This window comes from Podarcis gaigeae (genome assembly GCF_964106915.1).
Source record: "Podarcis gaigeae genome assembly, chromosome: 13".
Taxonomy (NCBI): Eukaryota; Metazoa; Chordata; class Lepidosauria; order Squamata; family Lacertidae; genus Podarcis; species Podarcis gaigeae.
This window is the reverse complement of record NC_139689.1, coordinates 40,412,058-40,424,961: the sequence shown is the minus strand read 5'-3', so window position 1 is coordinate 40,424,961 and position 12,904 is coordinate 40,412,058. Positions and strand designations below refer to the sequence as shown.

At 44.7% G+C, this 12,904-nt stretch overlaps 1 protein-coding gene across 5 annotated transcripts in view; it reads left to right on the top strand.

Moving 5' to 3' along the window:
- The window catches only part of LOC310829902 (uncharacterized protein), a 122,868-nt gene that overhangs the window by 61,744 nt on the left and 48,220 nt on the right, over positions 1–12,904 (top strand). For all 5 annotated transcript variants that reach the window (XM_083708916.1, XM_083708915.1, XM_083708919.1 and 2 more), the window contains 9 exons: positions 288–431; positions 994–1,065; positions 1,598–1,741; positions 3,128–3,199; positions 5,058–5,201; positions 6,852–6,923; positions 8,647–8,790; positions 10,352–10,423; positions 11,280–11,420. In XM_083708916.1, coding sequence (XP_083565042.1) covers positions 288–431; positions 994–1,065; positions 1,598–1,741; positions 3,128–3,199; positions 5,058–5,201; positions 6,852–6,923; positions 8,647–8,790; positions 10,352–10,423; positions 11,280–11,420 — 1,005 coding nt within the window. The remainder of the gene's footprint in view (positions 1–287; positions 432–993; positions 1,066–1,597; positions 1,742–3,127; positions 3,200–5,057; positions 5,202–6,851; positions 6,924–8,646; positions 8,791–10,351; positions 10,424–11,279; positions 11,421–12,904) is intronic.

The window sequence follows — 12,904 nt, the reverse complement described above, 5'->3', positions numbered from 1 at the left end:
CGCTTCTTCCGAACGAGAGCAGCGCACAGAAACACCGTTTACCTTCCCACCGGAGCAGTACCTATTTATCTACTTGCACTTTTTGACGTGCTTTCGAACTGCTAGGTTGGCAGGAGCAGGGACCGAGCAACGGGAGCTCACCCCGTCACAGGGATTCGAACCGCCGACCTTCTGATCGGCAAGTCCTAGGCTCTGTGGTTCAACAAGGCAAATCTACCCTTTGTGGCCTCATTGTGCAGGGCTGTTCTGTCATGTCATGTTGACTTTGGAGTGTGGTTTTTTTATAGAACTTCAACTCACCTGTATGGCTCTGAACAAGCTCAAGGGCAACCATTTTAATCTCCACGCTCTTGAGTCCACCCTGAAGACCCTGGATCTCCCAGAGGCCAATGAGTTACTGCAGGAAGTGATGAAGACAGCCAAAGCCGACAGTAAGACTTCTGGGTGGGGTCTGGGTGGGAAGGTGCTATTCTCTTTTGAACAGTCTCTTGCAGACTAAACGGCCTCGGCCCAGTGTACCTGAAGGAGCATCTCCACCTCCATCGTTCTGCCCGGACACGGAGGTCCACCTCCAAGGGCCTTCTGGCGGTTCCCTTGCTGTGAGAAGCCAAGTTACAGGGAACCAGGCAGAGGGCCTTCTCGGTAGTGGCACCCATCCTATGGAATGCCCTCCCATCAGATGTCAAAGAGAAAAATAACTACCAAAGTTTCAGAAGACATCTGAAGGCAGCCCTGTTTAGGGAAGCTTTTAATGTTTAATAGGTTATTGTATTTTAGTGTTTTGTTGAAAGCCGCCCAGAGTGGCTGGGGAAACCCAGTCAGACGGGTGGGGTATAATTAAATTATTATTATTATTATTATTATTATTATTATTATTATTATTATTAGAAGAAGAAAAAGACGGTTGTGCAGGGGCCAAATCTTGATTAGGTTGGTACAGGCTGGGATGATTTGTTCTATTTTTTTTTTTCTGATTTACCCTTTGCCTTTTAGGTCACGGCAGGGTGAATTTCAGCGAATTCATGAGGGTTTATACGCTCTTACCAGAACTCCTGGAAGCAACGGGTAAGGACAACCAGCCATTTATTTTATGGCTCTCTGCCAACTGAGAGATCTTTCCTTGTTGCGGTACCTAGAACCGTTCATCAGGTTCCGGGTCAGCCTTGCCAAACCTGGTACCTTCCAGAATACAACTATCATCCCTGCCCCTTGGCTGGAGCTGGTGGGAGTTGTAGTCCAAAACATCTGGGGACCAGGAGGTTTGGGGAAGGCTTTCCCAGAAAACGTGTTTTCCTCGTCATGCCCTAGCAATCTCAAGCTCAAAGCTGATGCTCAGTTCTGTGATTCCGTGCCCTGATAGTCGACTTTATAAAATGCAAATCAGCCATAGGAGGTTGAGAGTTCGTCTCATGGTTGTGTGTGTGTGTGTGTGTGCGCGCGCGCATGCGCGCACGTGCTTAACCCTTTCCTGTCAATAAATGGCCAGGCTACTTCTCCACCTGCAGGGAGGAACTCCTTTGTTAGCCGCAGATTTAGGCTTGCTTCCAAATGAATGAAAAACAGCTAACTGCATCTTCATCCCTTCTGCCCTTGGCAGTGCTGACGGATACTATGAATGCCATGAGTAATATCAGAGGCGACCAAGTCCAGGTGGATGATCTGCCCAAAACCTTGGCCAATGTGGGCATCAAATTGACACCAGAGGAACTGCAGCAGCTGGTCCACTCAGTTCCAGTCACAGGTGAGATCAGGACACTTGCATGGGGCCATGTCGTTTCTTTTTGCATTGTAAGCTTGTGGGCAAGGACTGTCATTCTCCCTCCTTTTCCCTCGCTGCTTTAATGAACCACATTGCCGTCAGTATGTCCAGTACGTATTAGATAAACAAACTATAGCTTAGGGCCCCACTCTTTTGCGACCCCCAAAAAAATTTAAAGGAAAAAACACCTGGATGTACATTTCCAAAATATAAGATAAAAAACAAATAAAATAAAACCTACATACAGCAACAGTGTTTGGTGTTGTGTAGGCGCCTATAATGTAAGTCATGGGCCCCGCCTGCTAGCCTGCTCCCTAAAATATCACAGGTTTGCTCATTTCTATATATAGGGTGCCTACATTCTGCATGTGCCAATGGCTTTAGATACCTATTAGGTCCATAAATTACCATATAGCATATATGTCAGGGAACTGACATCAGAGAGAAAAGCGGAGGCAGGGCTCCAGAGCGATGCCGGAGAGGGAACCAGTCGGGGGGAAAGAATTCAGTGTGACACCAATAGAGAGGAGAGGGAGATGGAGGAATCGGTGTCAGGGCTCCGAGACCCTTCAACCGAGACCAGCGGAGAGAGCGCTGGCACGCCCTTGCCGTCCCCTTACCTGCGCAGACGCGTTCCGCGCAGGGAACACAGGCGGAGACCTGGGGTCAAACAGCTTTTATGCTGGAAGAGATTCAAGAAACGCCCACTGATCTAACTGAAGTGGAGGCAGTTTACACACGAGTAACCCACCCATAACCATCACAATATATTCAACACAAAAAACAGCGACAGTTTGCTGTTGACAAAGGACAGCTGGACATATAAAGGGCCCCATTACCTTCAGTAGCTTAGGGCCTCATCAAACCTAAATCTGGCCCTGTTCACATAGAATCTAGGCTGATATCTGCAGAACTCTGGCTGCTACAGGTGCCACATAATACTTGTTCCACAGTTATAAGAAATCAATATTTTAGTCTGACAGCACCTACGCTTTGGAACGCATGCCTTTTGACACCATTGTACACTTTCCGGTGCCTCCTAAAAGCCTTTTTTTATTTTGGACAAGCCTGCCCAGATATGTAGAATGTTTACATGTGTTTTAACCTGCTTTTAGCATACTGTTGATTTTAATTATTATTATTACAATGTTTTAAATAGCTGTTTTTAGTTGTTCTTAACTGATGCTTTTATTGTTTTGCTGTTTTCTTTTTCTGAGCTGCTTTTGGGGCATTTGTTGTTGTTGTTGTTTTTTAAGAAATCAGGTGGTATTTAAATTTTATGAAATAAATGAATAAATAAGAACAAGATTTCCCACACATAGGTACAAGTTATCCCCCTCAACTTATCTGCTATTCTGTTCCTTACAGGCGATGGGACTCTAGGCTTTGATGAGATTATTAGGAGTATAACTGGTACCCAGTCTATCTCAGAATTTGATGGTAAGACTACAGAAAACAATATCTCGATTGCCCACAAATACGTCAGTGCATCTGAAAATGTTGAGTGAATGTGCAGATGTGGGAAGGGGTTAATAATAATAATAATTCAGTAGCACCTCAGCTTACGTTACCCTCGGGTAACGTAAACTTCAGGTTGCGAAAGCGGCAAACCAGGAAGTGTTTCGCCGCACGCATATGCACAGAAGCAGTCTACCGTTGTGTGTGCATGCGCAGAAGCAGTCCCTCTGGTTGCAGAAACCTCAGGATCCGACCGGAGCTCCGGAACGGATCCCGTCCGCAATTGGAGGTGCCAGAAGGGTACATTTTTAAGGTGTTACTGTCCATCTTCAATTCCAACTATTTTCTTTGCTACGTATTTTGTGGTGTTAAATCTCAGCTGGGGCTCTCTCACCCAAAGAGTGTTTGCCCCCAGATTGGGTCTTGGCTTCCGGGATTCCAACATTTACAACAGAAGGGATGTGATACCTTGCCCTTACTGTTACCTTACCGTCGATTCATGTACCGGTAACTTTATTGCAATAATCAGTGTGCAGAGAAGTAGAAATACATGCTTCTGAGAAATTGTGACATGTGGTCTGATGCATGGAAGGGGTGTGTGGGTGTGTTGAGACTGTCTCTTCCATCCTTGCATCCCTCCATATCCCCATAAGGGCATCCTCCAGGGTGATACAGGCATGCTCTGCCATAGGCTTGCACCGTGCGGCTTGCAACCGCTGGTCTTTTCAGGTGAGTTTCTCCCCTCTCGGCTTTTCCACCACCTCTGCCCCTTTGTGGTCAGTCTTCCCTGCATCTCACAATTACTTTATCGCCCCTGGTGAGTTCCATCATTGACCATCCCCTCTTATTTGCTCCAATGGGGGTTAATGCCAGCTGTTCGCCTTTCAATGATGTGCCCCCTCCCGGTTCTCACTGCCTAAAACCAGCCTGTTGCAAATCATCTTACGGTTGTCTCCGGACTGCCGGTGGTGAAATGGGAACGAGCATAAAAATGAACATTCTTGATCCTTATTATTGAGTGGAAGTGCATGGAACAGGTCTCAGTGTTTCGATTTCTGGGAATGGAGTTGAGAGACAACCTAACCTGGGGAGAAAACAGCAAAGACCTGATGAAGGGGGCACAGCAGAGGTTATATTTTCTGAGAATCCTCCAGAAAAACAATCTCTCAAAGGACCTGTTGATGGCATTTTACCATTGCACTGTGGAGAGCGTATTAACTTATGGTCTGTGTGTGTGGTGTGGGGGCTGCACGGCCAGGGAAAAAACCAATGCTATCCAGGGTTGTAAAGACTGCAGAGAGAATAATTGGGTGCACTCTTCCCGCCTTAGATCAAATCTATGCTGCCAGGTGCCATAAGAAAGCTGCAGAGATAGCGCAGGATAGTATGCACCCCGGAAATGATCTCTTTCAGCTTCTGCCTTCTGGAAGAAGGTATAGGGTTATAAAGGCCAGGACTAGCCGCCTGAAAAACAGTTTCTACGCAAGGGCAATTCTGGTTCTAAATGCAGCATTAGGGATCTCTATAGTATAGTGTATTTTTTAGTATAGTATAGTATAGTGTAGTATAGTACTGTATAGTACTGTATAGTATAGTATAGTATAGTATAGTATAGTATAGTATAGTATAGTATAGTATAGTGTGTGTTTTAAAATGGGTTTCAGAGTTTTTAGGGATTTTTATAGAATAGTATAGTGTATTTTAAAATGGGGTTTCAGAGTTTTTAGGGGTGTTTGAATGTTTTATTAGTTTTTCAATTTCATTGTTTTGTATGGGACAATGACAATAAAGATATCGTATATCGTATATATCGTATATCGTATATCCTTTGCTCTGCCAGCTTTAAAGAAGGCTTTTGACGCAATCAGAGAGCTCTGCAAAGGGAAGATCAAGAAGGAAGAGCTGCCAGTTGCCCTGGAAATTCTGGGTATCCGACTATCAGCCGAGGAACTTCAGCTAGCTCTGACATCTGTCTCCATTGATGGTGAGACTTTAATTAATTTTCTATATTTGCCCAAAAGCCTCCATGACATCTTTCATAACAGTGCAACCAGCGTGGTTGTATTTCCTTGTTTCTCCGGCTAATATCCTAGGGTTCCATCTCCATTTAATCCTCTCCCTTCAGACTTAAGAAACTGAGCGCAGGGTAGGACTCTGTGAAGGGGGCAAGGGCACGCAAATAGGAGTAGGCTAGGTTGACAAAACCTACAATAGAGAGCACTATTGGCAGAGGGCCCAGTAAAGTAGCGTGGGAGTCTCTGATGCTCCAGAATTGCTGCAGCTAAGCAGGTGTGGAAAGGAGACCACATGTGAGTTCAGATACAAGTTTAATAAGTAAACTGTTGCAGGAGGGACAACACCTGTATTATACCATCTAAGGGTCCTTCTAGGGGACATGGGTGGCACTGTGGGTTAAACCACAGAGCCTTGGCTTTGCCGATCAGAAGGTCGGTGGTTCGAATCCCCGTGACGGGGTGAGCTCCCGTTGATCGGTCCCAGCTCCTGCCAACCTAGCAGTTTGAAACCACGTCAAAGTGCAAGTAGATCAATAGGTACCGCTCCAGCGGGAAGGTAAACAGCGTTTCTGTGCGCTGCTCTGGTTCACCAGAAGTGGCTTAGTCATGCTGGTCACATGACCCGGAAGCTGTACGCCGACTCCCTCGGCCAATAAAGCGAGATGAGCGCCGCAACCCCAGAGTCGGTCACGACTGGACCTGATGGTCAGGGGTCCCTTTACCTTTACGGGTCCTTCTAGACTGGCTCTCTTGCCATTCAGCCTGCCATAATCATGGGCATTTTGCTAGCACAAACAGCACCTCCCTTTGGGTGGGGCACATTCATTTTCTCCAGGGCCCAGTATCCTCATCGCGCCATAGAGCATCACTTCGCCACTGGGATTCCCGGCATCTTCAGTGGAAACAGCACACACAGCTTCAATTTCCATCTGCAAATGCTTGGACATCACTCCAGTCCTTGGTGGGAAAAGGTCATTTTCTGGGGGCTGGGAAGTTCTGTGGCCACCATTGTTGCCTGGCCGTTGGCATATTTCCTTTCGCCTTTCAGAAGGGTAGCAGGTGGCTTCTCAGTATTTAGAACACAGGGATGTTCCTCGTGCACCTTTAGTCATGTACAGTGGTACCTCAGGTTAAGTACTTAATTCGTTCTGGAGGTCCGTACTTAACCTGAAACTGTTCTTAACCTGAAGCACCACTTTAGCTAATGGGGCCTCCCACTGCTGCCACGCCACCAGAGCACGATTTCTGTTCTCATCCTGAAGCAAAGTTCTTAACCTGAAGCACTATTTCTGGGTTAGTGGAGTCTGTAACCTGAAGCGTATGTAACCTGAAGCGTATGTAACCTGAGGTACCACTGTATTTTATGTACAGCTTCTCTCACTCCCCCGCCAAAGGCTGTTGGAAATCCACATTTATTTATTTATTTATTTATTTATTTATTTATTTATTTATTTATTTAATGGTGGGGCAATTTACAAAATATTTTTTTTAAGCCATGAGCTGATGTGTGGTTGATTGAAGGGGCTGTATCCCCTTTCGTGGCAAATGCCATCTGAATGGCACCTTTCCTATGTGATCACTTGTTTATTTGTTTCCCCTTTTCTCTCAATCCGTTGAAGGTTCAGGGAGACTGGATGGGATTGAATTCCTGAAGGTTTGGTTCAATTCCCCACACTTTTTTGAATTCATAGGTAAGCATTTGGAAAGTGAACTTGGACCTAAGCTCCATGGAGGTTGTCAGGCTGTGAAAGTGTAGCCTTTTTAGGCTTTGCCCTCGGGTGGAAAGAGCTTTGGGAGTCAAAACAGACACTCATGGAATAGTTTCAGAGAAAAAGCTTTATTCTACCATCCGGGCTGGTAGAAGAAGCAAGTGTGATAGATTCACAAAACAAGCACGAGTTCACAGCCATTTGCACAGAGCATATATTCCCCTTCCAGTTCCCTCCCCTTTCTCCTCCTCCTCAGGAGTCCTGCCCCATGTTGAGTTTCCTGAGCATGAACAGAAAGCTCCTGTCTTTGGGACTCTTGGTGCCCTTCCCAGGAAAGGGGCATGAGAAGCCAAGGGGGTCAAGGAGCCTTGCGGTTCAGCGTGTCCAAGATGTGTTGCAACTAGAGTGAGATAAGAGTCAGTTCCCAGGCCTGAGTATTCTTGGCATTGACAGAGTCTATTCATTAGCCTTTTTGAAGCTCTCTCGTACTGATAAAAGTAACGTTTTGCCTATGCAACAGCATCTTGTGAGAAAGCAGAGAAGAGCAGAGAAAAGCTGTTTTGGATTTTTAGAAGAGAGAAAGGGAATTTTGGACAGTTTGAGGCCTAGGGTGACTTCGGGCCTAGGTGGGGCACCTGTCCTCACCTCCTTCATTAGCTCTGCCATCGGGAGGGCAGGGGACAAACAAGTGGGGAACGAGGAGAGAAGAGCCTTTGCTCTGTCAGTTTACTGCTCCTTCCTCCTCATCCCTTTGCTTCCCATTCAGCAACAGTGACTTTATAACGGCCCTGTTTCTCAGCCTCTGCTCCTCTTCCGCACAATGCAGTGAGTGATCTGAGCCTGGAGTCAGAGGAGAAAATTCAGAAGGTTTTGTTTCGTTTTCTGCATTTAATGAGAAACTCCCAAACTTCTTCAGCCAATATCCAAGCCGAAACACCGCGATCCACAATGTGCACTTCTCTCCATTTTTCGATGCCGTTCTTCAACTGAACCTATGTACAAAAGGGGGGGGTGTAATAGGGGGGAATGTGCTCTCTTTTTTTGTAAAAGTTATTTTAAACATCTTTTTTTTAGTTCATTATATATAATTTCCCAGAATGCTTTTATTACCTTACACGTCCACCACATATGATAAAAGGTCCCTTCTTTTTCTTACATTTCCAACAGATATTTGTACCCGTCTTACACGTTTTTGCCAACCTACTAGGGGTTAAATACCAACAGTACATCATTTTCCTATAATTTTCTTTCAACGTACAGCATGCCGTGAATTTCAAATCAGTTCTCCATAACCTCTCAAAATGCTGACAGATTTTCATGAGGATTTTTAAATTACAAAATGGCAAACTCGTGTAGAAATGTGGCGAGTTGAATTACCATATTTTTCGCTCCATAAGACGCACCAGACCACAAGACGCACCTAGTTTTTGGAGGAGGAAAACAAGAAAAAAATATTCTGAATCTCAGAAGCCAGAACAGCAAGAGGGATCGCTGTGCAGCGAAAGCAGCAATCCCTCTTGCTGTTCTGGTTCTGTGATAGCTGGGCAGCTCACATTCGCTCCATAAGACACATACATATTTCCCCTTACTTTTTAGGAGGGAAAAAGTGAGTCTTATAGAGCAAAAAATACGGTACTCAGTATGGTGAGTAAGGGGATTGATGGCAGCCCTTCCTTCCTTCCTCCCCATTCTTCTCCTCCTCCAGCACTGCGGGATGCCATGAAGCATGTTGAAAGCATCAGAAACAAGAAGATGACAGTTCAGCAGCTGGAGGGAAGTCTGGGTGGCCTGGGACTGTACTTGCCCAATAAAACTTTCAACGATATAGTCAAATCAGTCAAAACTGACGGTAAGAAAGATTTACCTGTTGTCCGTCCTCTAAGCCCCTCTCTGTTCCTAGACGGTTGACACAGGCATTGCCTGGGCCTCACTAAGATTAATGAAGAAGCTTTTACAAGATAACACGAGGAAAAGCTGTGTATTGTTTAGGGATAAATGGGTGGGTGAATGGATGGATGGATGGATCAATCAATCAATCACTGAATACCTTTATACTTATCTAGTCACAGGCCAGTTCCAACTTGTTGATGAATAATGATCACATTATGGCTTTGATGCTATTTAACATAATCATACATTTGAAAGGCATGCGGGTGGTGCTGTGGTCTAAACCACTGAGCCTCTTGGCCTTGCCAATTAGAAGATTGGCGGTTTGAAAGCACGCCACTGCAAGTAGATAAATAGGTATCGCTGTGGCAGGAAGGTAAACGGCATTTCTATGCGCTCTGCTTTTCGTCACGGTGTCCCATTGCGCCAGAAGCTGTTTAGTCATGCAGGCCACATGACCTGGAAAACTGTCTGTGGACAAAGGCCAGCTCCCTCGGTCTGAAAAGCAAGATGAGCGCCGCAACCCCAGAGTTGTGTGCGATTGGACTTAACCGTCCAGGGGTCCTTTTTACCTTTTGCATTTGAAAGGTACTGGTGGAAAAGCAGTGGCCAAAGCAGGGCTTGTTCCACAATTCTATGTAAGAACATTTTAGTATTCGGAATTCGTTTTTCTAAAAAACAAAACATAAAAACAACCCTGCACATTTTTAGCTCATGTGCTTGCAGAGACAAGCTTGAAACTTGTGTGGTGTCGTTTCTGGAGTCTCAGAAGCCAGCAAGGTGTGGGGAGAAAAGCAGTGTGAAATAAAAACTGGAATGTGCCACTCTTGATTCTGTCATCTGCTCAGGGTGGGCAGTTGATTCAAAAATCCTTCTCTAAGGTGCACCAAAGGTTTGAAGGCAAAAAGAAAGGATTTTGGATTGGATTCTCTCCCATCCCCCCCCCATTAGTTTACCTTTAGCTTCCTAGTAGTAGAGAAAATAGAACATCTCTCCCACAATGCAGTCAGATTCTCTTTAATTTTGCAATACAGTCGTACCTTGGTTTTCGAACAGCTTAGTTCTCAAACATTTTGGCTCCCGAACGTCGCAAAGCCGGAAGTGAGTGTTCCGGTTTGCAAACTATTTTTGGAAGCCGAACGTCCAACAGGGCTTCCGATTGGCTGCAGGAATCGAAAGCCACGCTTTGGTTTCCAGACTTTTTGGAAGTCGGACAGACTTCCGGAATGGATTCCGTTCGACTTCCAAGGTATGACTGTACAGGGATTCTTCTGCCTACAAAATCAACCCAATCATGGTCTTCCTGCACCCAATGGGCAGAGTGGGAGGTGGAGGAATTTAAAACTTAAAACTAATAGTGCCATCTCAGTGTGATATTTCATCTTTTGCTAGCCGCTGAGTACGGATTCTGGCTTTAGCTGCATGATGCAAGAAAAGACCTAAATCTCATGCAATGTACTTTCTTTATCCCAATATTTTCCTTGCACGTTAAACTAAAAAAAAAATGTTTCCCCCCTCTCCAGAGAATGAGCAGATCTATTTCAAAGACTTTTTGTTAGGATTGGGTGAAACAGAGGATTTCACTGAACTGGAAGGTAAGTTCAGTGCTCTTTTCTAGACTTCTTTGGTGAAACGGATACATATATCAAATGTCCTTATTTGAGATGTAGATTTGAGCACCATTTACCCCAAACATCCTCTTCCCTTACTGCCTGCTTCAGATTTCCGCCCCAGATGCTTTCTTGCATCTTCCTCTATCTATCTACAGTATCTATCTCTATCTATCTATCTATCTATCTATCTATCTATCTATCTATCTATCTATCTCTATCTATCTATCTATCTATCTATCTATCTATCTATCTATCATCTATCTATCTATCTATCATCTATCTATCTATCTATCTCTATCTTATCTATCTATCATCTATATCTATCTATCTATCTATCTATCTATCTATCTATCTATCATCTATCTATCTATCTATCTATCTATCTCTATCTATCTATCTATCTATCTATCTATCTATCTATCATCTATCTATCTATCTATCATCTATCTATCTATCTATCTATCTATCTATCTATCTCTATCTTATCTATCTATCATCTATATCTATCTATCTATCTATCTATCTATCTATCTATCTATCTATCTATCTATCTATATCTATCATCTATCTATCATCTATCCCTTTACCTTTTTAGGCATTTCTTAATGCATCTGATGTGAATGTGCATATCGTTTGGTAGTCCTTACTCTTTAACATGCCATGTGACTCTTGTTTTTACTGCAGCAGGCTAACAACAAGGCAACTCCTCTAGAACTTCCCACTTTTCTGTCGCCCCCTAGGGGTAGCAGAAGGAATAGATGTGTGGTCATAGGCCCGGCCAGATGTGCTGGCCTCTGTTGTTGCCATTGGATTGGAACTTTGTCTTGCTTCTCTCCAGCCCTACAGCGCGCCGCCACCATCATCGACATAGGGAACAATGGCTGGATGCAACCAAAGGAGCTGCAGTCCACTCTGGATACTTTGGGCATCTACTTGAAACATGAAGAGTTCCAGGAGATTGCAAAGGAGCTCATGAATGGTGAGTTTTGTGGGCAAGGGGAAACTGAGCATGAGTTTTGGTTTTGCATGCTCAGTCTCTGCTACACAATGGAGAAAACACGATGTCTATGGCAGGCTGAGCCATGTTCTTCCTCATAAAAAACCCCCTTCCTTCCAAAAGAAGTAGTAATATCTAGGACTGAGGCAAGACGTGTGGACTTGCTTAGCCGAATAAAACCATCCTAGCAATGATTAAGGAGGCTATGGAACAGGGGTGGAAGATGTTCTCCCATTCCGAGTGAGGGCAGGAAGCATTCCTGTCACTCTGATTTGACTTTGCAATGCCTTCACCCTCTGAATGGGCATGAACTGAATGGGCATGAATGCCTCGTCCCTCTGAATGGGCATGAACTTAAAGATGCACAGCATCAGTGGCCCATTTCTAATTTGTTGTTGACAGGAAGCAGTGTTCAGGCCACTCTCCTGAAGATGTCTTTCCTGCCGCACCAGAAAATCATGGCCACAATATTTTTTTTAATAATAATAATAATAATTTATACCCCGCCCATCTGGCTGAGTTTCCCCAGCCACTCTGGGCGGCTCCCAATCAAGTATTAAAAACAATACAGCGTTAAATATTAAAAACTTCCCCGAACAGGGCTGCCTTCAGATGTCTTTTAAAAATAGGATAGCTACTTATTTCCTTCACATCTGAAGGGAGGGCGTTCCACAGGGCTGGTGCCACTACCGAGAAGGCCCTCTGTCTGGTTCCCTGTAACCTTACTTCTCACAATGAGGGAACCGCCAGAAGGCCCTCAGCGCTGGATCTCAGTGTCCGGGCTGAACGATGGGGGTGGAGATGCTCCTTCAGGTATACAGGACCGAGGCCGTTTAAGGAGGCTATGGAACAGGGGTGGAAGATGTTCTCCCATTCCGAGTGAGGGCAAGAAGCATCCCTGTCACTCTGATTTGACTTTGCAGTGCCTTCGCCAGTGAACGCCCTCATCCCTCTGAATGCGCATGAACTTAAAGATGCACTGCATCAGTGGCCCATTTCTAATTTGTTGTTGACAGGAAGCAGTGTTCAGGCCACTCTCCTGAAGATGTGCATCCTGCTGCACCAGAAAATCATGGCCACAATATTTTTTTTAAGCCACGTCTCTACCACAAATTTAAAACTGGTTTCAAATTTAAAATTTGAAAACTGGTTTTATGTTATTAAGGTTTCGCTTTTCAGCCCCACCCCCTAAAATGGTGAGTGCTGACAAGTTTTTCTCCTTTTCTTTTTGAGACCCTAACCATTTCAATTGCCCCCTTGGCTTGGGGCAATTACAGTTAAACAGTTCTGAAAGGAATTTATACGTGCAGTGGACTTTTCCCAAGACCATACTAAATGCCAGTGTGACCCTTTTCCAATGGAAGGAGCCAACGTTTTGGCAACTGCAGCTTATAAAATACTGTTGATTTGAAAAAATCCATTGAAATTTCTACCCTGTTTGTCTTGCAGCAATCGTGTTGGGTTAC